General features: G+C 35.1%; 1 protein-coding gene across 2 annotated transcripts in view; it reads right to left on the bottom strand.

The window, feature by feature from the left end:
• The window catches only part of LOC150100164 (endoplasmic reticulum junction formation protein lunapark-A-like), a 242,674-nt gene that overhangs the window by 70,754 nt on the left and 145,134 nt on the right, over window positions 1–26,786 (bottom strand). For both annotated transcript variants that reach the window (XM_090402475.1, XM_090402476.1), the window contains one exon: window positions 6,719–6,895. In XM_090402475.1, the coding sequence (XP_090258601.1) occupies window positions 6,719–6,895 (177 nt within the window). The remainder of the gene's footprint in view (window positions 1–6,718; window positions 6,896–26,786) is intronic.

The raw sequence follows: 26,786 nt of genomic DNA, 5'->3' as shown, positions 1-26,786 counted from the left end.
CAACTTAAGCTACAACCTCCCGGATAGTCATTCAGCTGTAATCATGTACTGGCGTTCACGTGATGCAGCAAGCACGCACTCTCCCAACAATGCAACAAATGAAAGAACAGCTTCAAATACAACTACAACGTTTTAATGCTAATTATGTATAAAGACTGTCTATGTTGTTCATAGTCTTTTAACCCTCAATGTTTTGAGGGTTAAAAGTTTGTGCTCTGGTGCTGGTTATTATCCAGCACCAGAGCACAAATAGTTTGTCACATTATGCAATCATTAACAGTCAGTTATTAGTGGGAAAAGTAAAAACTGTAATAAATACTATAAATAAAATCCTGATTTCGTGCCATCTGTTATTAAACAAAGAAGTTTACAAGCACAGGAGTCCCCATTTTATGTTCCTCTATTTACAAAGATTCAAATTAATGAACATTTCAAAATCAAAAACAAAATAAAAGACAAAAACATAAATGCAGCATTTGCAATATATTATTATTATTACAGGCGACTCCAGGGAGTCCTTGGACTCATTGAGAGAGGCCCTAAACATTATGTCCACACAGCTATACGACATTCTCACAGTATCTATCATACCTTGCCTTGAACTCACTCACCGTCATAGCACCCACAACAGACTCTGGCAGCTTATTCCACTCATTTACCACTCTAAAAGTAAAGAGCCCAGCTCTAACACCCCTGCTAACCACACTCTTGCTCAGCTTCCATAAGTGTCCCCTAGTTCTCCCACCACCAGTTCTTATCTCAAAAATATCCTCTGAATTAATCCTATAGAAACCCCTTAGCAATTTGAATGTCTCAATCATATCTCCCCTTTTCTACCTATCAACTAATTTCTGCAACCCACAAATCTTCAACCTGTTCTCATATGGTTCATTCCATAGACCTGCTATCATTTTAGTCACTTGCCTCTGGATCCTCCCCCCCCCCATCAAGAAGGAACCTAGGTGACCAAATCTGGGCACAGTAGTCGAGATGAGGTCTTATCAAGGCTCGGTACAGAGGTACAATAACTCGCTTGTCTCTGCTCATCAAGGTATTTTTCAACAACTAAGTGAGCTGATTTAGCTATTTTTGCAATGTGCCCCCCTAAACTTCATCTTCCTATCCACCAACACTCCCAAGTCCCTGGCCTCATCAATCTCCTGGAGTACAGTTCCGCCAATGTGGTATACAGCTGCTAATCTTTTCATCCCAAAATGCATAACCTTACATTTTGTCACATTAAATTGACATCCATTCTCCTTAGCCCAGAACTCCAATCTATCCAAGTCATCCTGCAAGATGTCAAAAATCTTGCAGGACATTCACTATCGCCCTACTCAACTTTGCATCATCAGCGAACAAATGAACTGTTCCTCTTAGATCCTTCCCTATATCGTTAATGAACAAATTAAACAGCAGTGGTCCAAGAACAGAATCCTGCAGCACACCACTAGTCACAGGCTGTCTTTTGGACGCTACTCCTGAATAAACTACTCTTTGATATCTCTCCATCAACCACCCACCTATCCATTTCACCAACCCTATATCCATTCCCATATGTTGTAGTTTATGGATTAGAATTTCATGTGGTATTCTGTCAAACGCCTTTGCCAGGTCCGGCAGTATCACTGTAAACCCATTACCCTTATCCAGTTCAGCTGTCACCTTGTTATAAAACTTGAGCATGATCTACCCTTCACAAAGTCATGCTGTCCCCTATACAGTATCTCATTTTCATCAATCCATTCCTGTATTTTTCCCTTGACTACTTTCTCCAAGACCTTGACAACAACTCCTGATATGCTGATCGGTTGGTAATTTGCAACCGTAGTCTTGGATCCTCCTTTATGCAGTGGAACTATTTTCCCCTTTCCACACCTTCGGGACTAAACCAGACCCGAGACTCAGATTAAACAACATGGTCAAGGGCACTGATAATGCTTTAGCCGCTTCACGCAAGACCTGTGCCGGTATACCATCCAATCCCATGGATGTATTCATCTGTGGGATTGGATGGGATATATATATATTTATATATTTACAAAACATATTCTATGGCACTGAGAGCAGAGTTTACCAAACTGTTTACATTCTGGTCCCCATGAACCATGTTGTAAGAAATGCTAAAAAAGTGAGTTTTACTAATATTAGGATTTAAAGGATAAATTAAAAATGTCATCTTAACGCTGAGCCAATCTGATGTCTTCCTCAGCTAAAAAAAAAAAAAAAAAGCAGAAAATGACTTATCATTGAAGAAAAAATGGAAGTGATTCACTGTATCACATCAGGTGAGTGTCATTCTGATGTGTGTAAAGCATTAAAGTTAATGCCTTCTACAATAATAACTGATGCAGATAAGATTAAGCATTCACATGCAGGAATTGTTAATGCAAAAGTGGCAAGAACATCATATTCAAGGAGTGAAGTGCAGGAAAAAATGGGAAAATTATTAGTGCTGTGGAATAATAACATGAATCAAAACAACATTCCTCAAATAGTAATCATGGGTAGGGCAAAGTCCTTGTTTAATGAAATAAATGAAGAAGCTGGTAGAAAAGAGTCATTTGTGGAAGCCATTATCTCATTTAAATACCTTACAATTTTACTTCAATTTACGAACAATCCACTTTATGAATTCACTTCAGGTTCCCAGCCTAACCCCATTTTACAAAGGGGTTAGGCTGGGAACCTAACCCCTTTGTAAAATGAGATATTTCTACATTATGATCTTAAGATGATTGTTTCCTAGTTTTTTGGTAAAGTAATACAGCTATACTTATTGAGGTCTGGAGGATGTTTCAGAGCTGCTGCTGATTTTCTCTTCGACTTGTATTTGAAGTTTCGAATACAAACTTCAAATTTCTGTGTAGCACTTTGGTTCTCTTTCATCTAATCCTGTGTGAAGAGGTGGCCAGAACATGGTTTCCAGTCCTGATTTGCCATAATGATGGTGGCGAATGTATTTATATTCTCTGAGGTGAATGTCAACAGATCTTCCTGATATTCACAGTAAGTGAGTTCATAAGTACAGGGCACTTCATCTTCTGGATGTGATTGATAAAGGATGGAGTGCATCCTTAGGTGAATGGATGAGGATTGCCAGTTTGAATGTAGTTTGGAACTTTTGTTTATTAAACACTTAATGTGTCCTCGAGCTCCCCTGAAGGTGTCACAACAATAATATAAGAGATGGTAACAACTTTGCTGTGGTTGTGTGTATTGGGGTGAGGGTGGGGGATTGGGGTATATAGTATTTTATCTATTTTTTGGGTTATAACTCTTGGCTGCTCACTTTAGGGTCAAAGCCAAATAACTGGAGAAGACCACATCACTTTTAAGGAATACGGAAAACCAACTAGGGCTTCTGACCTAACGTCCAATCCTCACCTTCACATGGCATGCCTTGTTTGTTGGTACTGAGTGGGTACTTGAACAAATGAATGAGCTGGCAATTTGGGAATTAGTCAACCATGAATACATGTGCAACATGATGAGATTTCATGCTACTGGGGGAGTTGCCTGATTAAACAACACTCCCCACCTCTTTTCACCAGGGAACCAGGACAAACAGCAAAAAGTCAGCTATTGGATAAACTGAAACTCAACATCTATTTATTATTTTATTATTATTGCATGGGCACTAGACTCATTCTGGGAGACCAAAACTATCACCATAATATCTATCTTACCTCTCCTTGAAACTATTAACAGTCAAAGCACTCACAACTGACTCATGCAACCCATCCCAGTTATTTACTGATCTCCAAGATCTAGTCCTCCTGCCCCTGCTAACCACACTTGTACCCAACTTCTACGGATAACCTCTTGTCCCAGCCCCATCCCCGATTTTTATCTAGAAAAAGAGAAACAAACTCAATGTTTGTTTCTTCAGAAGAAGAAGGAGCATCACTGGAAAGGAAATTAAACTTGCTAAAGAAGTGGAAAAGTATCACATTGACATAATTGGCATTACTGAAACAAAGAAGGCAAAAACAGGCGAACTCTTAATAAACATAGGATGTTATATTCAGGTGATAATGATCCAGGAAAGGATAGAGTAGCAATAGCATTCAATACTGTTATTATGGACTACTTCAAGGAGTCCTTAGACACATCGAAAGAGGACATAAACATCATGTAAAGCAACTATCATAATTTGCTTTAAACTCACATTGACAGTCACAGCACTTACAACAGACTGGCAAACCTATTCCACTCATTTACTGCTCTCTAAGCAAAGAACCTAGTTCTAACACCCTTGCTAACTACACTCTTATTCAGTTTCCAAGCTTTTTCCCTAGTTCTCCCGCCACCAGACATGCTCTAAAAAATTTCCTAAGTTAATTTTGTAAAACCCTTCAGATTTGCATGTCTCAATCATATCACCCCCTTTTCTGCCTATCAACCAATTTCTGTAACCCACATCTCTTTAACCTGTTCTTGTAAGGTTCATTCCATAGACCTGCTGCCATCTTGGTCATTCATTTCTGGATCTTCTCTACCTTCTGATCACCAAGAAATCTAGGTGACCAGATCTGTGTGCAATAGTCAAGATGGAGATCTTATCAAGGCTCGATAAAGAAGAATAATAACCTGCTTGTCACTGCTCATCAAAGTATTCTTCAGTAAGTAACCAAGTAATCTGATGAGCTGTTTAAGCCACTTTCGCTATGTGACCCCATAAACTTTAACTCCCCATCCACTAGCACTCCCAAATCTCTGGTTTCATCAATTTCCTGGAGTACAGTTTCGCCAGTGTGGTGTACAGCTGGTAATGTTTTCATCCCAAAATGTATAACCTAACACTTTGCCGCATTAAACTGACATTGATTCTCCTTTGCTCAGGCTGCCAGTCTATCCAAATCACCCTACAAAATTTTAACATCATCTTCATTATTAACTATTGCTCTACCCAAAACTACAGTGGAATACGAATCTAAAGCTTATTGGTTGGAAAACTGGATGGCATACTTCTTCCTAGGTATTTAATGCATGTAGCATGATATATTTTGTCACCATATGCAACATGTTATATTTGAGCTTTTCTACTACTGAAGTCATGTTTAAAACTGTTTCTTTGTCTTCCCTTTTCTTCTTATATATTAATAATCTTTTTGGCTAACAAATCCCAATCCAAATCAAAATTTTTTTCCCCCCATCTTACAAACCTTGTAACATGAGTAACATTTACTATTAAAAATACTACAGCAATTCCTTGATTAATGCACCTAATGAGTTCTTTAAAGAACTCATTAATGCACCTAATGAGTTCTTTAAAACAGGCACATTAATCGAAAATGCGCTAATCAAATATAATAACCTATGGGAAAAAGTATAATTGGTTCCTCAAATTTCTTTTTTTTGACCCTTAATTTTTTTTATAAATGAATTAGGGTATGTCTCAGGGCCTAGTTAAAGGAAAACAATGAAGCTGAAAGACAATAAAACATATTCAGAATATAAATTTATTATTCTGCTTCTTAAGAAAGAATTCAGCTAATGTAGTTTGGTGGGCATTCTGTTTCTTTTTTTCATACAACTGACAGTATGGCCCTATTGCCTCTTCTGCAAATTTTACTGCTTCTCTCTTTATCAAGGTTAGCCTCTAAGTATTGCTGCTTAAGAACTTCAGTTGCACGAAAAATATTTCAATGTGTTTCTGTGAAATCTCTTTGGGTTTGTCAGTGATTCAATTTTCTTCATATTCTTTGGGATCTTCCCGCTGCACATCTAAATTTAGCAGGTCGGAATTACTCAATTTCTCAGAATGAGATTTAATTGACTTAGATTCATTTGAAAAGCTTCTAAAATTATTTGCACAATGTGCTTTCAAACGTCTCGCATATTGCTCGCAGTAATTTCATTCGACTTTATAACCAGGCTGAGATGTTTCTGATTTGGCCAAAGAAGTCTTGGAAGGCATTCACTTCCAAAAAGCCGGTTTCATTGACATTAAATATTTATTGGTCAAAATAGCTCCCTTCATCCACAATTTTCTTCAAAATCTCTGGATAATTAGCACCCACTTCCTTATCTGCACTTGCATCCTCGCCTGTGATTAGAACATTATGTAGACTATTTCTCTTTATGAAATGTTCAAACCACCCAGCACTAGCATGGAACTATCCTTTTCCATCATTGATAGCCCTTTCTTTCAAGGATGCAAAGATACTTACTGCTTTTGATTTAATAAGGTCAGTGGATCCGTTTTTGGTTACAATCTTCGATCCATGAAGAAAGACATCTCTCTAATTCAATGATTATAATATTTTGATTTCGAGATCGTTGCTCTGGACTCACCTTGTTAATTTTCTTTATTATGTATAGATAAAAAAAAATTTAAATCGATAACATTTATTTTTAAGATGTATATAGGTACACTAATCAAATTTTGGTTAGTGTACCTATAGAAAAAATTTTTTCTATAGGTACACTAACCAAATAATTTTTAATAAAATAAAAATAATAAAAATTTTTTTCTATAGTGTACCTATAGAAAAAAATTACGCATTAATCAAGGGATTGCTGTAGATTATAAAAATTACTAATAATATATATGACATGAAGAAAAAACTGGATATAAACAATAAAACAAATTAAAAAAACATTGGTCATACACACACACCCTGTTTAGAAAATAAATTGTATATAGCTATTAAAGTTTAAGCAAAATCTGTAAACAAAACTTTACATTATCTCACTACACTCCACTACCCACCCCACTGTTGCCCATTTCTTTGAAGAATGGTATTGGATAAGGGAGATTGGGAAGAAAACTTTCCAGGGGAGAAAGGAATGGAATGTGATGTAATCCCATGACCTGCAGAGGTAAGAGTAAGCTTTGCTTGAGGTGCTGGTAAAGGCAAAAGTCCTCCTCTAGTTCTACGACGCAAATCTGAAATGAAAAAAAAAAAAAAAAAAAAAAAAAGGAAAGGCTTAGATCATCCACTTTCATATTTGACAATTAATTCATATATCTGCAAAAACTAATTTTGCAGAAATATAAATTAACACGACTACTAATTAACAAAAAGATTACATACTGAAATGTTTGTTAACTTATATTTCTGCAAAACTTAATTAATTAAAAAGTTAATTTTGTTGGAAATAAAAAAGTTAAAAATAAATATAAATTAATACTGGACTACTAAACTCAACAAAAAAGTCAGAGAATTTTAGAAACTGACTGTTTACAGACATGCAAAAATGGGTTGGCCAAGTGATTAGTATATTCCCTCTCCAACTAACAGGTTGCGGATTAAAATCTCAATGTCAGTATAGATGTTTGAGACTCTTTAGGTGAGAGATGTATTTCATCTTATGATGTGAAATCACTACCCTGCTTATTGGAATCCTAAAGTGGTCTGAACATGTTTGAACTCTAAAGCAGGGTTTCCAGATTATGTAAAAAATAAAAATACAAAAAATATATAAAAATGGGTAACAAATCCTTATCCTACCCATGGTATGAATGTACTATAGATTTATAACCTTTTGTGGATGAGATTTAAATAAAAAAAAAAAAAAGCCTCACAGCAGGATGGTGAACTAAAATACAACAGAACTATTATACTCGTAATATAAACCTTGATATTGCAGTGTTTCGATAACCTGCAGTTGCGCGTTTTTGCGATGTTTGAAGAATAGCATTGGCAAAGGGTATTGGGAAGGAAACTTTCTGGGAGGGGGAGAAACAAATGCTATATAATTCCATGACCTGCAAAAGTAACCAAGAGCTTGGAAGAAATGGAACTAGGAACAAATCCAAGAGGTAATCCAATGGCTTGCATTCACCTGCTCTGGTATAATTATAGGGTATCATTAATGATGTGACAAATGATCCAGCAATAAACATTTCACTAATTTTCATGCCATAGTATATTGAGATGCCTAAGGAGACTAAATATAATATTAAATTAATTTCGTCATTATTTTCTGAAATGTACTTTCAATGGGCATGAAATGCCATGATAATGGCATTTCATGCCTGTTGTTATATGAGGTAATCCTCATATAATGCGGTACTTATACGTGGTTTCTATATAACATGGTCTACAAACTGTAGTAATCCTTTATCTTTTCAGATATTTTTCCCTGTGCGACTTAAAAATAAAATTTTATCTTCGTTAAATTTGTGTCTGCCATATCGTGCATGTACTTATAATGGCAAATTTATATTAGCATGTACATCAATTGTTGAAAATTGTCTTTGTTTTTTGCCAGAAAAGCACATTAAAAATCGTAAGTGTACTAATATCAAGCTGAGCACTTTATTTTCTGGTGAGCTACATACATAATTAATATGTAATGCTTTTTTTTATGTAAAAAATTTATTTTTATAGTAATGGTCACTAAAACTACAACGAAAGGGAAAAACCAACACTGAAAAGAAAATTCATTTCTCTCGAAGAAAAAATTAAAATCTTGGATCAGTTGGAAAAATGGAGAAAAAGCAAAAGTTGTTGCAAGGACTTTGAATTTAAATGAATCAACAAATAATCGATTGATTGTTTGTTGATTGTTCGAACAATCAAACAAAATGAACATAAAATCCGTGAAAGTGTTATTGTTGGATCAACAGTGAGTGCAAAGCACGTTGCTTGTGTATGCGATATTCTAATGGAAAAAACAGAAATCTCTAATGATTTGGATAGAAGATTGCACTCAAAGAAAATTCCTTTGGATGGAAATCTCATTAAACAAAAAGCTCTCAAAGTTTATAAACATTTAAAAGAACTTGATCAAGATTCTTCAGAAGAAAGCACTCAGCAGGGATTTTGTGCCAGTAAGGGTTGGTTCGAAAACTTTAAAAAGCAGTTTTCTTTGCATAATCTTAAAATTCAGGGAGAATCAGCATCATCAGACGTAGAGGCTGCCCAGAAATACCCAGGAGAACTTTTAAAATCATTGAAGAAGGTGATTATAGTGTTGATCAGGTGTTCAATGTGGATGAATCCAGGTTATATTGTAAAAAAATGCCAAAACGCACCTATATTTCGAAAAATGAAAGATTAGCTCCTGGATTCAGTTTCCAAAGATAGAATTACTCTACTGTTTTGTAGTAATGCATCAGGTGATTACGTGACAAAACCAATGTTTATTAACTGGTCCTCAAATCCTCGTGCCATGAAAAGGTTCAAAAGCCACCCTAACTATTTATTGGCAAGTTAATAAAAAGGCATGGGTTATAGCTAGCATGTTTGAAAATTGGTCTTCAACATTCTACTAATTTTAGATAATGCATCAGGCCACCCAAAAAATTTAAGCCATCCAAATATTAAAATAACTTTTCTGCTGCCTAATACTACTTCACTTAAACTTCAACCACTCGACCAAGAATAATATCAACATTTAAGTCGTATTATATTCATCGAACATTCCAATTAATTTTGAAAAAAATGAAATTTAATCCAAACATGACACTGCCTCAAGAGTGAGAAATGTTTTTAATATTGATTTGTGTGAAAAGTATTTCTTTGTTCATTAAGGAATTACAACCCTCTACACTGAATGCGTTCTAGAAAAAACATGGCCTGAAGTCATTCTGGAACAAAATTTTCATACCTCCAGTGGAGGCCAAGCTAAGTCGTATAATAAACGTTGCACACATTTTTGGTGGAGAGGGCTTTTGCGATATGGTTGAAAATGAAATTAGTAAATTAATTGATTGGGAAACAGATTTAAATGAGGAGGAACTGGCACAATTAATAGATGACGTCGAATCAAATGGTGGAGAAAGTTCTGCTGAAGATTCTGATTGTGATGAATCCATTAAATAATTCAGTTTAAAGAAATTAGCAGAAGGATTGGAGTTGGCAAGAAAGTTAGGAAGTTATTTTACGGATAACAATCCCTCATTGGAGTGCTCTGGAAAATTCACGAAACAATTGGATATTTGTTTAGCTCCATATTATGAACTTAATAAAAAATTGCAGCATAGTCGTAAGCAAGGTCTTATTACTGACTTCTTGATAACTAAACCAGCCGAAGTATGCAATGAGAATTATACAAATGATCTCCAAGAGATTTTCAAGTGATGACGATCTCCAGTCACTCACATAATTAAAGAACACCTATGAAATGTTATTTTTGAACACAGTGATGACAATTAAAATATGCACCTTATTTTATTTTGTCCAAAACATTCATGAAATTATGCGCAATGAAGTTTATGTACAATCTGTAATTTTTCTAATTTTATATTATATTTGTTTCATAGTTTATATGTTTTCTTAACTTATGAATTAAATAAAAATAATTTTTTGGTGGATGTCATTGTTGTTTATATAATTAAAAAAAAAAATGATTTCAGAACATAACTCTACTTTTTCTATGTGATCTGAATCTCGCATAATGCGATTTATATAATGTGGCATTTCTATGGAACCTAACATCCATGTTATACTAGGGTTACCTGCACTTATATACTAATTATTCTATTATTTTCTGTGTCTAATTTAAGCAGTTTTTATTCTTCTTTATTTTAAATGCTATACATTAATTCACCTGTACTATGTACTCGTCTGGGCTTTTCATCTCTCACTATTTTTCTTCAAATAAATGTTTTGCTAATCTTTCATGTCCCATTCTATTTAAATAAGTATAATAATAGTCAGATACTTATAGATCATCAAGACCCAGATTAGTTTTCATAACCATACTTTTAGGAAAGACGGTTAGTCTTATGGCTAAATATATTCTTGTATGTACACACCGTGTTCTACTGCCTGATTTGACTGGTTGTAGGATGAAAACACCCACCACCTCTGTATGAGACCAGCTAACTCATCTTCAACTGAAAAATCCTGATAAAGGTTCTCTGAGTACTAGACAGGATTCACATCCATCTCTTTCTAACTAAAGGTCATCATCAAAACTCACTGAGCTACAGAGGTTCTTTTAAATAACCATACCACCTCATATTAAAACTACATAAAAATTCTATTGAATATTAGCAGAAGGTTTGCATTTATTTGCAAACCTCCTGATGATTTATATATATTCATCTATTCATTCATCCAAGTGTTTCAGATGAATGTCACCTATTCCTACTCTTTTTGAAATTTAAGTTTTCTTTCACGCTTCCAGTAATCTCTTTATCTTCCATATTGCATTTTAATATGATATGTGCTCTGTTTTTGCACTGTGTTTTTTTCTATAGGTATTTCATGGGCATTGCTCCTCTGAATTATCTTCAGTATTGAATTATACTTAATGAATTATGCTATCATACCCCAAATATTTTCTACTATTTTATTGTACTTCACATTTAACAATATTTTGATATAATTCCAACCTTGGAATATTATTTTCCCCATTTGGGTTTGTGCACCCAAAGCTTCCCTAAGGAAGGTTTTAGGTGTCCCAAAGAATTCATGATTTATTCTTCATGAAGAGGGCAATTGCTTAATAGGTGATCCCTTCTCTCATAACTTCCTTCAGTCACTTTCTCCATAGGTGCTTTGTTTTTGCACTGTGCTTTTTTTCTATAGGTACTCTCATGGGTATTGCTCCTCTGAATTGACTGCTACCATTCTTTCACTTTCTTCTAACCATGTAAGAACTAGAGCAACCACTGGCCAACACCCATACACTGTTTTCAACTTCAAACATACTGAACAAACTTATCTTTCTTCATTTCATCCACCTCAATTCTTTGGAACAATATCCCCCACACCCTGTCTCCAATACTGTTTTCCCCACTGAGTACAACCTTCAACTTCTTAAGAAACATATCAATAGGTTATTTCTTTCTCCTTAAGCACTTAACCTACATTTACCTACTGTATAGGTCCTGTGACCTTTCATGTGTGGAGTCATCATAAAAAAACAAAACAAAAAACATATCTATATCCAGAATATTAATATTCATATCTTCAGTTTTACTATTATCTTTGATTCCTTCTCTGGTAATTTTTCCACCTTTATTTTTCCCCTACAAGACCTGGTTCTTGTTTCCACATAGCTTTATTTTCTTTCCAGTAACATTTATATTTCAGATTTCTGATTAATTTTAAATGTTACTTGCATTTTTCTTTTTCGCATTTCTGCACCATGACAAAGAGAAAAAAGATTTTTAATAATTTGTCTGCTGCAGAGGTAACAGAAGAAATGATACAATAACTTGTGATAAGGAAAAGGTATTTTGTACACAGACGTTGCCATTTTCTGGTAAATATCCTTCCAGTAGTTGATTTTTATCTGCCTTCCTTTCTTCACAAAAAATAATGGGGGAGAAAGAAAGAGAGAATGTATTTAACTGGATGGATTGACAATATCATGTACTCTATACTCTGCCAGCAGTCTTTGGCAGAGTGAATGCATTTCCACATTTCAGATCAACAGATTTTTGATCTGAATTGCACTGCAGGCATGAATGTCATTAGGTGGCAGATGCATTTCATTGCATGGTGGAAGACTAGTATCCTGCTTAGTGGAGGTCTGAAGCGATTTGATAATGTTCCATGTTTGTAATCTATAGCAAGATTTTTGGATTGTGTAAATATTAGCTTACCAATGTGCTGTAGGTTTATAATTTTCTGAAGGGATTCACATAAAAAATAAACTATATTTCACAGCCAACATAGAGGTCAACAGTCAAGTATTACAATGATAATTAGTAATGGAGAGTACCAAGAAAAGGATGCAAATCAGCTCAAGAAGCTTTAGTTTAATTCTTTGCATTTCCTGTAAGACATGTTTGTTATCTAGTTTCAACCATTAAGTGACTCAGTCATTAGTCATGGTATTAGTTAAAGGAATCCAAGACTCAATATCCAATCCACATTTCTGTAGTGTACCCACTACATCAAACTAAATACTGAACATATGGTTTTCACTTTTGCTGTTCTATTTTTCAGCATATAGTTAAATGTTGAAAAATGTAACAACCAAAGCAACTGAGTTGCAAACTAGTTTAATAATAACTAAATGAACATCCACAAAGGTAGAGTAGATATTAGGAAATATTCCTAACATCTACCCTACCAGAAATCTTCCACTCAGTCCTTGACTGACACTGCTTTCAACTCTGTAAGTGAAGCACTTGTCCAATTTTTTTATATTGTCTATCCAATTTATTCTAGGTCTGCCTCTTTTTTGTGTTCCTGGAATAAGTCCTTGCATTGGTAGAACATTTGATCTGCTGATATGACCAAGCCACATAAGTTCCTTTGAATCTTAGGAGTAGTCAATAGCACCTCATTTCAAATTCCAGCAACCTCTTTTCATATTCTTTTAGGAGGATCCAAGTTTCACTTTCATACATAAGGACTGAATTAACTAGTATGTCAATAAGGCACAAACTGTTTGTAATTATAAGTTTGTTATCTGTCCATAGTGGTTTTAGTTTTTGGAGTGCTGTTGTTGATTTTGCAATTTTTGTTCTAATATTCTGTCTTGATCTGCCATCTTTATTAAAGATATTGAATAGTTATTTAAACTGATCAACTTCCATGGGTGTATCCTTAAGTAGGATTTTTTCTGTTTCTACAACAGCACTTCCTTCTTGGTCAAAAGCACAGATATTTGCTATCGTTTTTGATTTTGGGGTACTTATAGTTAAACCATATTTTTTAACCATAAACTAAACTATATAATATTTATATAAATTATAAACATTAACTATAAACTAATTTTGTGGTGATTTCCTGAAGATCTGATTTTTTTCTGCTAGATCAATATAATCAGCAAGCTTTAGATGGTTTATTCCTCTACCATCACTCCAATATCACAGTTCTCCAGGACTTCATTTACAACATATTTGAGGAAGCAATTAAATTACATTGATGATAATTTGCACCCTTGTCTCACTCCATACGCCACTGGAAGTGCTATAATTCCCCTTGATTTCAACCATTTTCAGAAGATGAATACAGAGATTTAGCTACTTGTATTATTTTGTTATCTATTCTGTAATGTTGAAGAGTTTCAAAAGGGCATCATGTCAAATAGAATCAAAGGCTTTCTGTAGGTCAATAAAATTATGGCACATTATGTTCTACATATTTTTCTCCAATGATATAGTAAACTGTACTCATGTTCCTTCTAAATCCAGCCGGAAAAATTAAATCCCATTTTTGCTTTAATATGTGAGAGTTATTATGTAACATGTATTATAATGCATATCCAGTATATTTGACAAGCAATTAAGTGCAAAATTCAAAAGAATATAAAAATGGCATTTTGCACTAAACTGTTTATCAATTACAGGAAGGATGCAATATGACACATTGTAAATACCTATAATTCATTTTGTTATAAGTATCCCAATAATTATATTGCTGTGGTTATTATGTATATTGATACAATATACTAATATACTAATTTAATTTAAAAACAGAAATGAAATGGCAGTTTGTTTTTTTCCTGAACTTATCCAACAAAATGTTTAGTATATCACAGTCAATGTACACGTTATATTACTTATTAACCAAAGAATTTTCATTCCATAATGAAACATGCACATATTAGAAAAAAAAAAAAAATTCATCTATTGCCACGAGATCATAAAATTATATCTTTAACCTTATATTTTTAAGCTATTTTAACTTTTATTGGTCCAAATTTATTGAACCTACTTGGTACCATCAACTTACACCATAACAAATCTGTAGGTGACAACAAGAATAGTTTGTTACAGTGGAAAATGTGCTACAGTGAATAATGTAGCATAGTGCTGTGCTGGGTTCGGACTATGTTTAGTACAGTGAGAGCAGACTATATTAAAGAATATAGTCAGCTCTCGCAAAGAATAATTAACTTCAAATATTGAATCTAAAATCCATATTTCCCCTGTTTTCTTTATACTGATGTATTTCTTGCTGTATTACTATAACCATATGGAAAATATAAGCATAATGAAAAATACAAAAGATACAGTATGTATATTTTTTACTAAATAATTTAAGGAAATTACAATGTCAACTAGGATATACATTCAAATAAATTTGAATATACTTCAATATTTTGGCAATGTCACATTGCCATTTTCAAGAAACTTAAGAACAAGACACATGCACGCAGGAACAACAAAACAGTAAGTGAGGAAGAAGCAGGAAGCTATTATTTCTCCTAAAGTCTTGATGGTGCCCCCTAGCAAGCAATGTTGGTATTCTTGGGCAATTGGGCTGAAGGTCTTCTGATATAGGTTTCCCAAATTTGAGGCAGTCTCATGCAACCAAATTTGTTGAGGTTTGGATTGTTTCTTAGGGCTGAAGCTGATTCCATGAAAAGCTTTTCATATTTGTATTTACTACGGTGTATTATCGTGGCTTTTTTTCCACTGTATTCTATGGCAGGTATCAAGCGCATGGTCAGCAAAACCAGAGTGACTGTATTGGTGAAACCGGATGAGTCCTTGTGTTCTGAAATTCTGATATTTGCTGTCCTGCCTGTTTGGCCAAAGTAGGACAGCTTACAGCTGTAAGGGACCTGGTATACACCAGGTAGGTCTTGGGGGGGGGGGGGGTTGGGTCTTTAGTAGAGTGGATAAGGGATGCCAATTTTTTATATGGTCTGTAACAAGAAGTTAAGTCATGTTTTTTTAGGATTTTTGTAATTTTTTCCGAGGTGCTTCGGATATAGGGTATGGTGATGAATTTAGAGTAATCCTTGTTGTGAGGGGGGGTTACTGGTTTCAATAATTTTTGGATTTTTTTTGGGGGGGGGTAGCCATTGGCTGAGAAAGTGTTGAGAAATTGGTTTAGTTCTGTGGTTAGGGCATTGTCATTTGAACAGATAAGTTGTTGTGTAGTGTCTTAATGACTCCATATTGTTGCGAGAAGGGGTGGTGGGATTGTTGGTGAATGTATCTGCCTGTATGGGTGGGTTTTCTATAGACTGAGAAAACCAAGGTTCCATCAGGCTGGTGGGTGACTAGTGTGTCTAAGAAAGGAAGGAAGGCAGTTGTTTTTTTCTTCTTCCGGGTGAATTTGATTCTGGGGTGTTGGTTGTTTAAGGGTGTTAGGAAGAAGAGGAGTGCATCGAAGCCATGTGGCCAAATAGCAAACACATCATCAACATAGCGAAGCCAAATGGTTGGTTTTTGTGGGGCAGAGTTTAAGGCTTTCTCTTCAAAAGTCTCCATATAAAAGTTGGCCAAGGGTGGGGAGAGTGGAGAACCCATGGCTGTCCCCTTCATTTGTTTGTAGAATTTTCCTTGCCAAACAAAATAGCCTGAGTTCATTGTGAACTGAAATAGGGCTGTGATATCAGGTGGAGACATCAAAACTGACCATTATGTCAGTGTGTTTGAGTGTAAGGTTTCTATGCTGGCTTTGAAGTGGGCCGAGTTTTTTATGTGTGAAGGTGTGTTGCCAGTATAGTATGAGAGAGCTTTGGCCAAATGTTTAGCTAGTTTGTATGTGGGGGGAATCAATGCCATCCACTATGGGACGTAATGGCACATTTTCCTTATGTATTTTTGGGAGTCCATAAATATGGGCGGGGGGGGGGGGGGGTATGGAGTTAAATGGTTTTAATTTGTTAGTGATTTCCACAGGCCAAGAAGTGACCTTAAGGAGCCTGTGGAGTTTTCTAATTTGTGAGTTGGTGGGATTGTATTCAATAGGGAGGTAAGTAGCCCGATCTAACAATAATAGAGCTTTCAGCTTACCTGTGTAATCCTTTTGGTTAAGCAATATTCCCTTTATCAGCTTTGCTGATTATTATTTTCTTGTTTTTCTTTAATTCTAGTAGAGATTTAATTTCCTTACTGGGCATGTTGGCTTTTGGTGGTTTAGCTTTGGTCAGAACACAAGCCACATCCAGTCGAATGTCGTTGGCAACATGGTTTGGAAGGTGTCGTATCCCGCGTTCAATTTGTATCATAATATCTTCAGCAGGTATTCTTCCGGGGACAATGGCGAAGTTGTGGCCACATGCAAGGGCGTCGAGTGCTTTAGGTTTCACACTAAATGACGAAAGGTTGACTACCGTTTCGGTAGGAAGTTGTGGTTTCGAGATAGTTATTTTTTAAATTTTCAAATTTTTTGATCTGTCGATCTCGTACTTTTTTAAATTCTTTCTCCGCTGCAGTGGAGAAAGAATGTCGTATAAAATAGACCAAATTTCGTTGCTCAAGGTGCTTGAAAGGTCATCTTCGAGTGCCTGGATAGCTAAGTTAGCATCATTCAGGAAACGCCGAGTCGTGGCGATTTGTTCCCTGAGCAAGGCTTGGCTGGCATGGTTATAAATATGAAGAGCCTTTTGCAAAGAGAAAGGGTGCTTGAATTTCACACAGTTAAGAATTACCTGGTTAGCCACTAAATTAAAAACTTATTTAATAGCATGTTGGACCTCCTTTAGCCTTAATTACAGAACATATAACCACATTCTCAACACTTTCTCAGTCAATGGTCAGAACACAACCCCCCCCCCCCCACAAAAAAAACCAAAAAATACTGAAACCAGTAAACCACAACCCCCCCCCCCCCTCACAACAAGGATTACTCTAAATCCATCACCATACTCTATGTCCGAGGCACCTCGGAAAAAATTACAAAAATCCTAAAAAAAACATGACTTAACTTCTTGTTACAGACCATATAAAAAATTGGCATCCCATATCTGCTCTACTAAATCCCCCCCCCCCAGACCTACCTGGTTCCTTGCAGCTGTAAGCTGTCCTACTTTGGCCAAACAGGCAGGACAGCAAATATCAGAATTTCAGAACACAAGGACTACATCCAGTTTCAGCAATACAGCCACTCTGGTTTTGCTGACCATGCGCTGGATACCTGCCATAGAATACGGTGGAAAAAAAGCCACAATAATACACCGTAGTAAATACAAATATGAAAGGCTTTTCATGGAATCAGCTTCAGCCCTAAGAAACAATCCAAACCTCAACAAATTTGGCTGCATGAGACTGCCTCAAATTTGGGAAACCTACATCAGAAGACCTTCAGCCCAATTGCCTAAGAATACCAACATTGCCTGCTAGGGAGCACCATCAGGACTTTAGGAGAAATAATAGCTTCCTGCTTCTTCCTCACTTACCGTTTTGTTATGCCTGCGTGCACGTGTCTTGTTCTTAAGTTTCTTGAAAATGGCAACGTGACATTGCCGAAATATTGAAATATATTAAAATTTATTTTAATGTATATCCTAGTTGACGTTGTAATTTCCTTAAATTATTTAGAAAAAAATGCATAACCAACGTCTAAGCCTTTCCATGAGAACAGTATGTATATAATCAGTGTTTTTTATTACTTAAATATAAAGAGCCAATAGGCTTCATTTCGGCAATATAAACATTATTTAAATTAAGGGGATATTAAATCCCGCATTGTTTTAAAACTGAATAAGAAACTCAAAGATTGGAATCAGAGAGTTTCATGCCGAATATAGTAATACTATGTTCGGTTTTAAAACAATGTGGGATTTAATATCCCGTTAATTTAAATAGTGTTTTTATTATTTTTAAATACTATCATGCATAAAAAGCATTGACAATAAAGTTCATTTTTGCAACTTCAACATTTTTAAGAAAAAAATTATTTCAGCTAACAAACAAAGATATAAGCAGCAAAATATCCATTCTCACAATGCGTAATCTATCACACATAACAGTATCTTTGTATTATACCTTAATTGTGAATTACAAATATGCATTAGTTAAAAATAAAACTGTAACAAGTTCTTTAAGGATTGAGCAGTTTACTATATTTCAATACATCATATTCTTGTTTTCATCTGGAGGAAAAAAAAACAGCAAAAGGAATTAGAGATAATAAATGTGACAGAACAGTAGTAGAGAATGTTCAAGAGGAATACAATCATCAGTATTTTCAGTATTAGAGAAGGAAAGGCTATTAGAAATCTGAAATGTGCATATCATCTACTGCAGAAAGCTGCAGTAGATGATATGCACATTTCAACCAGTAATGCTCAAATTTTGAAGTATAAAAGTTTTCACAGTGAATATTCTGCATAATTCAGAAGTCAGAAGGTCAAATTCCAGGAGAACCAGTGTAGAGCTCTCATATGACTTATCTATGAAAAGGAGAAACAAAACTGAATGTGAGAATTATGGGGGAATTTTCATACTGAGTATTTTGGATAAGATTTATACAGACACACTTGAAGAGGCTAAGAAAATTGTAGAAGAGGAACTTGGGGAAGAACATGCTGGGTTCAGGCCAAACAGGGATTGTCAGGATCAGATTTTCACTTTAAGACAAATGGTTGAGAAATCATGGAAATATAATAAGGATTCATATTCAAGTTTTACATATCAGGAAAAAGCACATAAAATGCCAAGAAAAATTTATTTGAAATCACTACTTTTATATGCAATAAATAGGATATTTAGAGAGCAATGCACATTCTATATTTAAATTGCAAGTCAACAGTTGGAATTGGAGGAGATACAGGAAGATGGTTTGATGTAAAATGGAGTAAGACAAGGGTGCACATTATCTCCACTCTTATCATCTATATGGATCACATTATAAAAGAAGGTGGCACCAAGTTTGATATTAGAATTGGAGTCAAACTTAGCTCTTTGCTTTATGCAGATGATGTACTCTTAAACACATCTAGTGCAAGTCTCCACAATTCACTAACTAAACTGAATAGCAGCTGTAACAAATTTGGCATGAAAATCAGCAATACAAAGGCCAAAACTATGAAAATAGGCAAGAGCATAGAAAACTTCAGCAGCATTCTAAATGGAGATGCTATAGAACAAGTAAAATATTTCAGCTATTTAGGCACAGCTAATATGGTGGGAAGCCAGTTGAATATAATATGGAATAAGAGAGAAATTAGCCAAAACACCAAACTAGAAGTATACGAGACAGTGTTTAAACCAGTTTTAAGTTCTTGATCTGAGAGTTGTGTTAGAAATAAGTACAGTTACACCCCGAGTTACGTAACATACGACTTACGTAAATTCGCAGTTACGTAATAAATCTACTAGTATGTATGAAAACGTATGCTGTCAAAGAGCAGGTGCATCTTTGACAGCCTTATTGCAGCACAGTATAGATGCCTCACGCTGTTAGCTCAGTCACTTGTTATCACTGCTAGTTTCATTGTTTTTTTTTTACCCTTAAAATAGAATGCAAATGCAAAAAACAAAGGTCTGCAATTACTTCAGAAGAAAAGTTGAAAATAATTCATATGTATGAAGGCAGGAAAATTCTATCAACAATAGCTCGGGAAATAAATCGACCCATTTCGACAGCGAATACAATAGTGATGGATAAAGTTTGCATTGTTGAAAGCACGAAAGATGCGGTAGCATTGAAGGGCATAATTATTACCAAGAAGAGGCTGGGTCCGATTGTAAAAAATAATGTAAAACAGTGGTATGAATGGCCATTGAACATTTTATTGTATGTAATTTACAAAATCGACTTGCATAAAGGTTTACGGAACGCATTACTTATGCAACTCGGGGTGTAACTGTACTTGATCAAAGATTGTAGAAACCACAGATATGAGAGTGCTGAGAAAAATTAGAGGAGTGAACCAATGGCATCAATGGCAGAATCATATTAAAAATGAAAATATTAGAAAGGAATTTGACATTATTAGCATTCAAGAATGTGTGAGCAAAGCTAATCCAAGATGGTATGGCCACTTAAATAGAATGGATGAAGAAAGATTAGCAAAGCAGGTTTGATTCCAAGATGGCAGGAAGAGTAAGAACAAGGTCTAGTTGGACTGATTCAGTCAGAAGTGCTTTAGTGCTCACAAGTAATAGATTAATTTGGAGGAAAACTGTTGATAGGAGATTAATAATAATGTAAACTTCATCATGTAGTGCTGTCATAGTAACCTGAACATCCCCTTTGGGAGTACATATCAGGAAATTGACGATTCTTTCCAATGACACATAAGTGTTCATCTCACAAAACAAATTGGTCAAATTGTGTATGTTCTTATATTAATAAGAACATACACAATTAACAGACATAATACACTGGCCTCATGCCATAGGTTTATTAAGCTGGAAATCCAAAATAACCAAATCACCACCTTCAACTAACTCTCCTATTCAGAAAATGAACTCATTTCTTATATTTGTTATTTATCATGTAAGTCCTGCCTATGAAAGTTTGTAAATCTATAGTACATTAGTACCATGGATGAACTAAAGATTTTTTTTTCTATTTTTATTAATTTTATCATTTTTTTTTGTACTTTTGCAAATTTTCTTTACATGATCTAGAAACCTTGTTCTAGAAACCAAACACAACATTTTACAAGCCACTTTGGGACTCCAATAAGCAAGATAGTGGTCTAATACCAGTAGATAAAATTCATCTCCTATCAAAATCACCCGAGCAACCAAGCCAGCACTAGAATAGAGGCTTTTATGATGTGTTATAATTTATTAATATTTTTCCCTTTCAAAGAGAGGTCATTTTTACATTTCAGCATAATTGTTTACCTGACTTCATCTGAATGTTCCATAATGGTTTCTATGGTCATTAGGTCTAGTTTCACATTAAAGTGATATTACCTATAAATCTCCAGTCAAGTTTTTTTTCCCCACCAATTTGGGTATCAATCCCGTTTATTACAATAATGTTATGACAACACGTAAACTTAAATTATAAAATTAACATAGCTTAGCTTAGTTGATAATGATGATTCCCTTTTAGTGGAAATATTTGGATTTCAATACCATCTAGAACTTGAAAACCTTTTATAAAGGTTTTCTAACTGAAGGTGGGCAGCTGATATCTCATATGTTGCTTGTATGGTTTTCCCTTAAGTATTTTTCATGATGCCAAACAGATAACTGACAGACAAGCAGATTATTCAGGCAGAATTAATTGCCTTGATAGAGCATAAATTAAGTTTCTATGAAGTTACCTGGCACAAGATAGGACACATAACGTGTTAAAGAGAATGTAAGATAAAGCAACATGTAAAAAGAAATCCCTTTCTAAATGAAAATGAAAATTTAAACTAAAACAATAAAACAACAAATTCAAATAGTCGTAACCAGCACCTCCACCTCATCTCTTAAAAGGGCTGGACATGAACCTGGATCGTGTTAAAAAAACTACAGAGTTAGATTCCAAAAATACTTGTAGTACAAGACAAAGTTTACATGGACAACATACAAGGAGATATAACAAGATGAACCTAAGTATATATAAACAAGAACATGAGAAATTTCTAGGTTAAAAGAATCACATCCTTTCATTGGTAAAAGCAAAACCATACTGAGCAATATTAATGCTGATTAGGATTTTCCTGGAAATGGATGAAAAAGTATCCCAAAAGGCATTAGAAGTTTTTTTCCACTTGGTTAGACTAATAAATTTAGTTTAATCCTTTATTCAAGTGTAAGCAAACAAAGTTTGCTCCTGAAGTATCTTCAGGACTGAGGCATCTCATGGTAAAGGTGAACCAAGCTCTCATCACCCCTTGTCTTAGTTTCTCCCATAATGCAAAGCATATGGCGTTGATTCGTAGTAGAGGTAAGGTGTCCTCCCGCGATGAGTCTTCGGACTCCTTGGAGGTATCAGGAATAATAATAATAATATCTTCTTGTGGACATGTATAATGCTATGCATTACGACAAGGGCCACTACCCAGACCAGTTTCAACCTTTATGTGCTTTGTGATATGGGAGATACTAACACAAGGAGTGATGAGAACTTGGTTCACCTCTACCACAAGATGCCTCAGTCCTGAAGATACTTCAGGAGCAAACTTTGCTTGCTTACACTTGGATAAAGGATTAAACTAAATTTATTTCTAACCAAGTGGGGGAAAAAAATTTCCAACATCTTTCTCTAAATCCAGAGTAATTTAATAATAAGGTAAGACCTTTTGGCAACTCGTATAGGTAAATATGACTTCTCCATTGCTTCCACCTTTATCACCACCTCTGTGTCTGGCTCCCACTGACAAGACCTAAATAAAGGTCGAAACCGGTCTGGATAGTGGCCCTTCCCATAATGCATAGCATTATACATGTCCACAAGGAGATATGTTTTGCATTATGGGAGATACTAAGACAAGGAGTGATGAGAGCTTGGTCCACCTTTACCACGAGATGCCTCAGTCCTGAAGATACTTCAGGAGCAAACTTTTTTTGCTTACACTTGGATAAAGGATTAAACTAAATTTATTATCCCAAAAGAAATCAAAGATCATACAGACTGATAATAAAAAATGAAGATATGAATATTCTGGATGTTTGCAATAATTACTTTACAAATTAAGTGAGGTAGAAAGTGATGAATAAAAAAAGTGGAAGAAAACAACCAGGAAGAATGCACTTCTACCACTGATGCCATCTTTTCAGGCCCCTAATTTTTCTCAGAACTCTCATATCTGTGGTCTCTAATCTTTAATCAAGTGTTTTATTTCTAACCCAACTCTCAGATCCATAACTTAAAACTGGTTTGAACACTGTCTTGTATACTGTTGGTTTGGTAGTTTGGCTAATTTCTCTCTTATTCCATATAAATTTATTCAACTGACTCCCCAACATAGAAGCTTTGCTTATTCTGTTGTCTATCCACACATTTAATTTGTCATCTTCACTAAAAACTGCCTAAATAGCTGAAATATTTTACTTGTTCTTTAGATTCTCCATTGAGAATGCAACTGAAGTTTTGATGGTTTGGCCTTTTTATTGCTGATTTTCATGCCAAATTTATAGCTGTTATTCAATTTAGTTATGAGAATCCTGGAGACTTGCACTGAATGTATTTAGGAGTAACACATCATATATATAAAGCAAAGCACCACGTTTGATATCTCCAATTCTAATATTAAGTTTAATGTCACTCTCTTTCATAATGCACATCCTTGTCCTACCCCTGATTTTACATTAAAATCATTCCCCCCCCCCATCAATTCTAACTGCTGACTTACAACTTAAATATAAATTATGTAATGCTTTGTGCAATGTTCCATTTGCCCATATAATAGTAGTGCTTTGAAAGTCTCTTCTCAGGGCACTTTTTCATATCTACAAAACTTACAGTACAGATCCTTGTCATATTCTCATGATTTCTCAACTAAAAGTGAAAATATGATCTTGCCAATTTTTATTTGGCCTGAATCTAGCTTGTTCTTTTCAAAGTTTCTCTTCCACAGCCTCTTTTCAAGTATGTTTGCATAAATCTCACCTGGAACATTTAGTACAGAAATTCCTCACATTCAGCTTTATTCCCTTTTTTTTTATAAATGGGAACTCTAACTAGTTCCAATGTTCTGGCCCTCATTATGCAGTGTAGCCAGGGTAAAACTTTTATACCTCCATCTTTGAGCATTTTTGGTCGGCACGTGCACGCACACATACTGATGAAGTATCGAACAGTCGCAGAATTTGTTATGCTCTTCACTCATCTTTTTTTAAATAGATTTTCATGTGAATTCTATTTTTGTCTGTAGTTAGAGTAACTAGAACATAACCTGTTGAATGAATAGAGAGTGGCATGTGTAAATTATTCCTTCTGAAAGATAAACAAAATCAGGCTAGGAGACACACTATACAACCTAATAGGTTTCTTCTACAGAAATCACCACTTAAACCTTCACTCTACATTCTTATAAATGATATGATTGTTTATGGAAGTTTTTTCACTTGGCTATGGTACTAATTATATATTGGGTTTTATCCTTTATCCAAGTGTTAGCAAACAAAGTTTGCACCTAAAGTACTTTCAGGAGTGGGGCAACTCATGGTAAAGGTGGCATAAGTTCTCATCACTTGCCTTAGTATCTCCCATAATGCAAAGCACATCTTGAGGACATGTATAATGCTATGCATTAAGGGAAAGGACACTACCCAGACATATTTATAGTCTGGGTAGTGTCCTTCATAGTACTTCAGGACTGGGGCAACTCGTGGTAAAGGTGGTATAAGTTCTCATCACTTGCCTTAGTATCTCCCATAATGCAAAGACATCTCCTTGAGAACATGTATAATGCTATGCATTAAGGGAGGGACCACTACCCAGACTGGTTTCAACTTTTATTGAAGTCTCATTGGTGAGAGCCAGACTCAGAGGTGGTGATACTAAGGTGGAAGTAATGGAGAATTCTCCATTACTTCCACCTTAGTATCACCACCACTTCCACATTATGTGGCTGTTTTGCCAACAGTTGGTGAAAGTGATCATGCCATAATGACCTAGAAAGTAGCCAACTATATGGATATCCAAATCAGGAGAGGGTATATGCTGAACGACAAATCTAGAAATTATGACAAACTCAGCAGGTTACTATCTTTGGTTTTATGGTATTAGTTGTTGAATGGGAAGGATATCAGCAGTGTATAGGAAACTTTGAAAGATGCTTAAATGATGTGGTATCTGAATGCGTCTCAAGAGTTCAATGTACAAATAAGATGGGGGTGAAATGAATGTGCAATCTCGTTAAACATGAAATCCATAAGAAGATGATACGGAAGGAATAGAGTAAGAATAAGAGTGACAGGAATTATGAAATATATAAAGCACAGGCCAGAAAAGCTACAAGCATTGTACAAAAAAGTTTTGTACATTGTACATTGGAATACGAAAAGAAATTAGCTGCACAGGCTAAAGGCAACAGAAAAGAATTTTATCATTCTGCTGCAAGTAAAAGAAAGAATGAACATGGAAGAATAACTTTACTGAATGAAGATGGTACCCTAGTATCAGAACCAGATGAGGTAATTCAAATAATGAGTGCTTGCTTGCTTCACCAAGATCTATCAACCTGGTTCATGTAACAGTGTACAGTGCTACACTACATTAGATGAGATAGTGATATCTCTATCTCTACATTAGAAGAGATAGTGGTACTGTGGTACTTGAGAAGGAGATTCTAGAGAATAATCTGGATAAGAATTCAGTAATTGGGACAGATGGGATATTAGCATGTGTATTCAAGGAATGTTCACCTGAACTGGCTATGCCTTTGACATGTTATATAATTTGAGTCAGCTCAGGAAAGATTCCACAGGAATGGAAAGAATGTATGATAATTCCATTGCACAAGAATGATGCAAAAACTGATGTGTCAAACTATTGACCTATCAGTATATTAATTGTAATATTAATTTTAAAGAATTTAGAGACATTGGTAAGAACTCGCATAGAAAAATGGAAGGACAAACAAGATATGCTTTGCAAGGAACAGCATGGGTTTACTAAAGGAAAGTCATTTCCGAGCATTTGCTTATATTTTATTATATCAAGGCTGAGTTGGATAAAGGGAATGGATACACTATAATATTGTTGGACTTTTCTAAGGTATTTGGCTGGATACCACATGAAAGGCTTTTGCATAAACTATAGAATATGGGATTGGAATATAAACTATTAGCATGGACAAGTGAGTGGCTGACAGACCGATATCAGAAAGTACATGGGGAATGTGAATCTGCCAGATTTAAGGTGACCAGTGGTGTGCCTCAGGAATCAGTCCTTGGACCATTATTGTTTAATCTATACATTAATGATATTGGAAAAGGGCTAAAAGGAGAGTTTCAGTTGATTGCTGATGATGCAAAGTTAGGAGGGCAATCAGAGATGCTACTGATATACAGCATATACAGCATCTGCCAGATTCACATGGGGAATGTGAATCTGGCAGATTCACATTCCCCATGATTTGAATAGGCTGGAAGTATGAGTAAACAATAATGGTTGTTAATTTAACATTAGCAAATGTAAAGTTATGCACTTTGGCATGATGAGATATCCAACAGAATATTATATTTGTGGGATTATGCTAGTAGTAACTGATGATCTTGGAGTTATGGTTGATAGAAAGTTGAAGTTCAAAGTTTAACAAATAACAAAAATTGCAAATAC

Source organism: Typopeltis vanoorti, chromosome 13, assembly GCF_054136105.1.
Source record: "Typopeltis vanoorti isolate ZY-2024b chromosome 13, IOZ_Tvanoo_1.0, whole genome shotgun sequence".
Taxonomy (NCBI): domain Eukaryota; kingdom Metazoa; phylum Arthropoda; class Arachnida; order Uropygi; family Thelyphonidae; genus Typopeltis; species Typopeltis vanoorti.
Note: the sequence above shows the minus strand (reverse complement) of the source record. Positions and strands in the feature narration are given on the sequence as shown.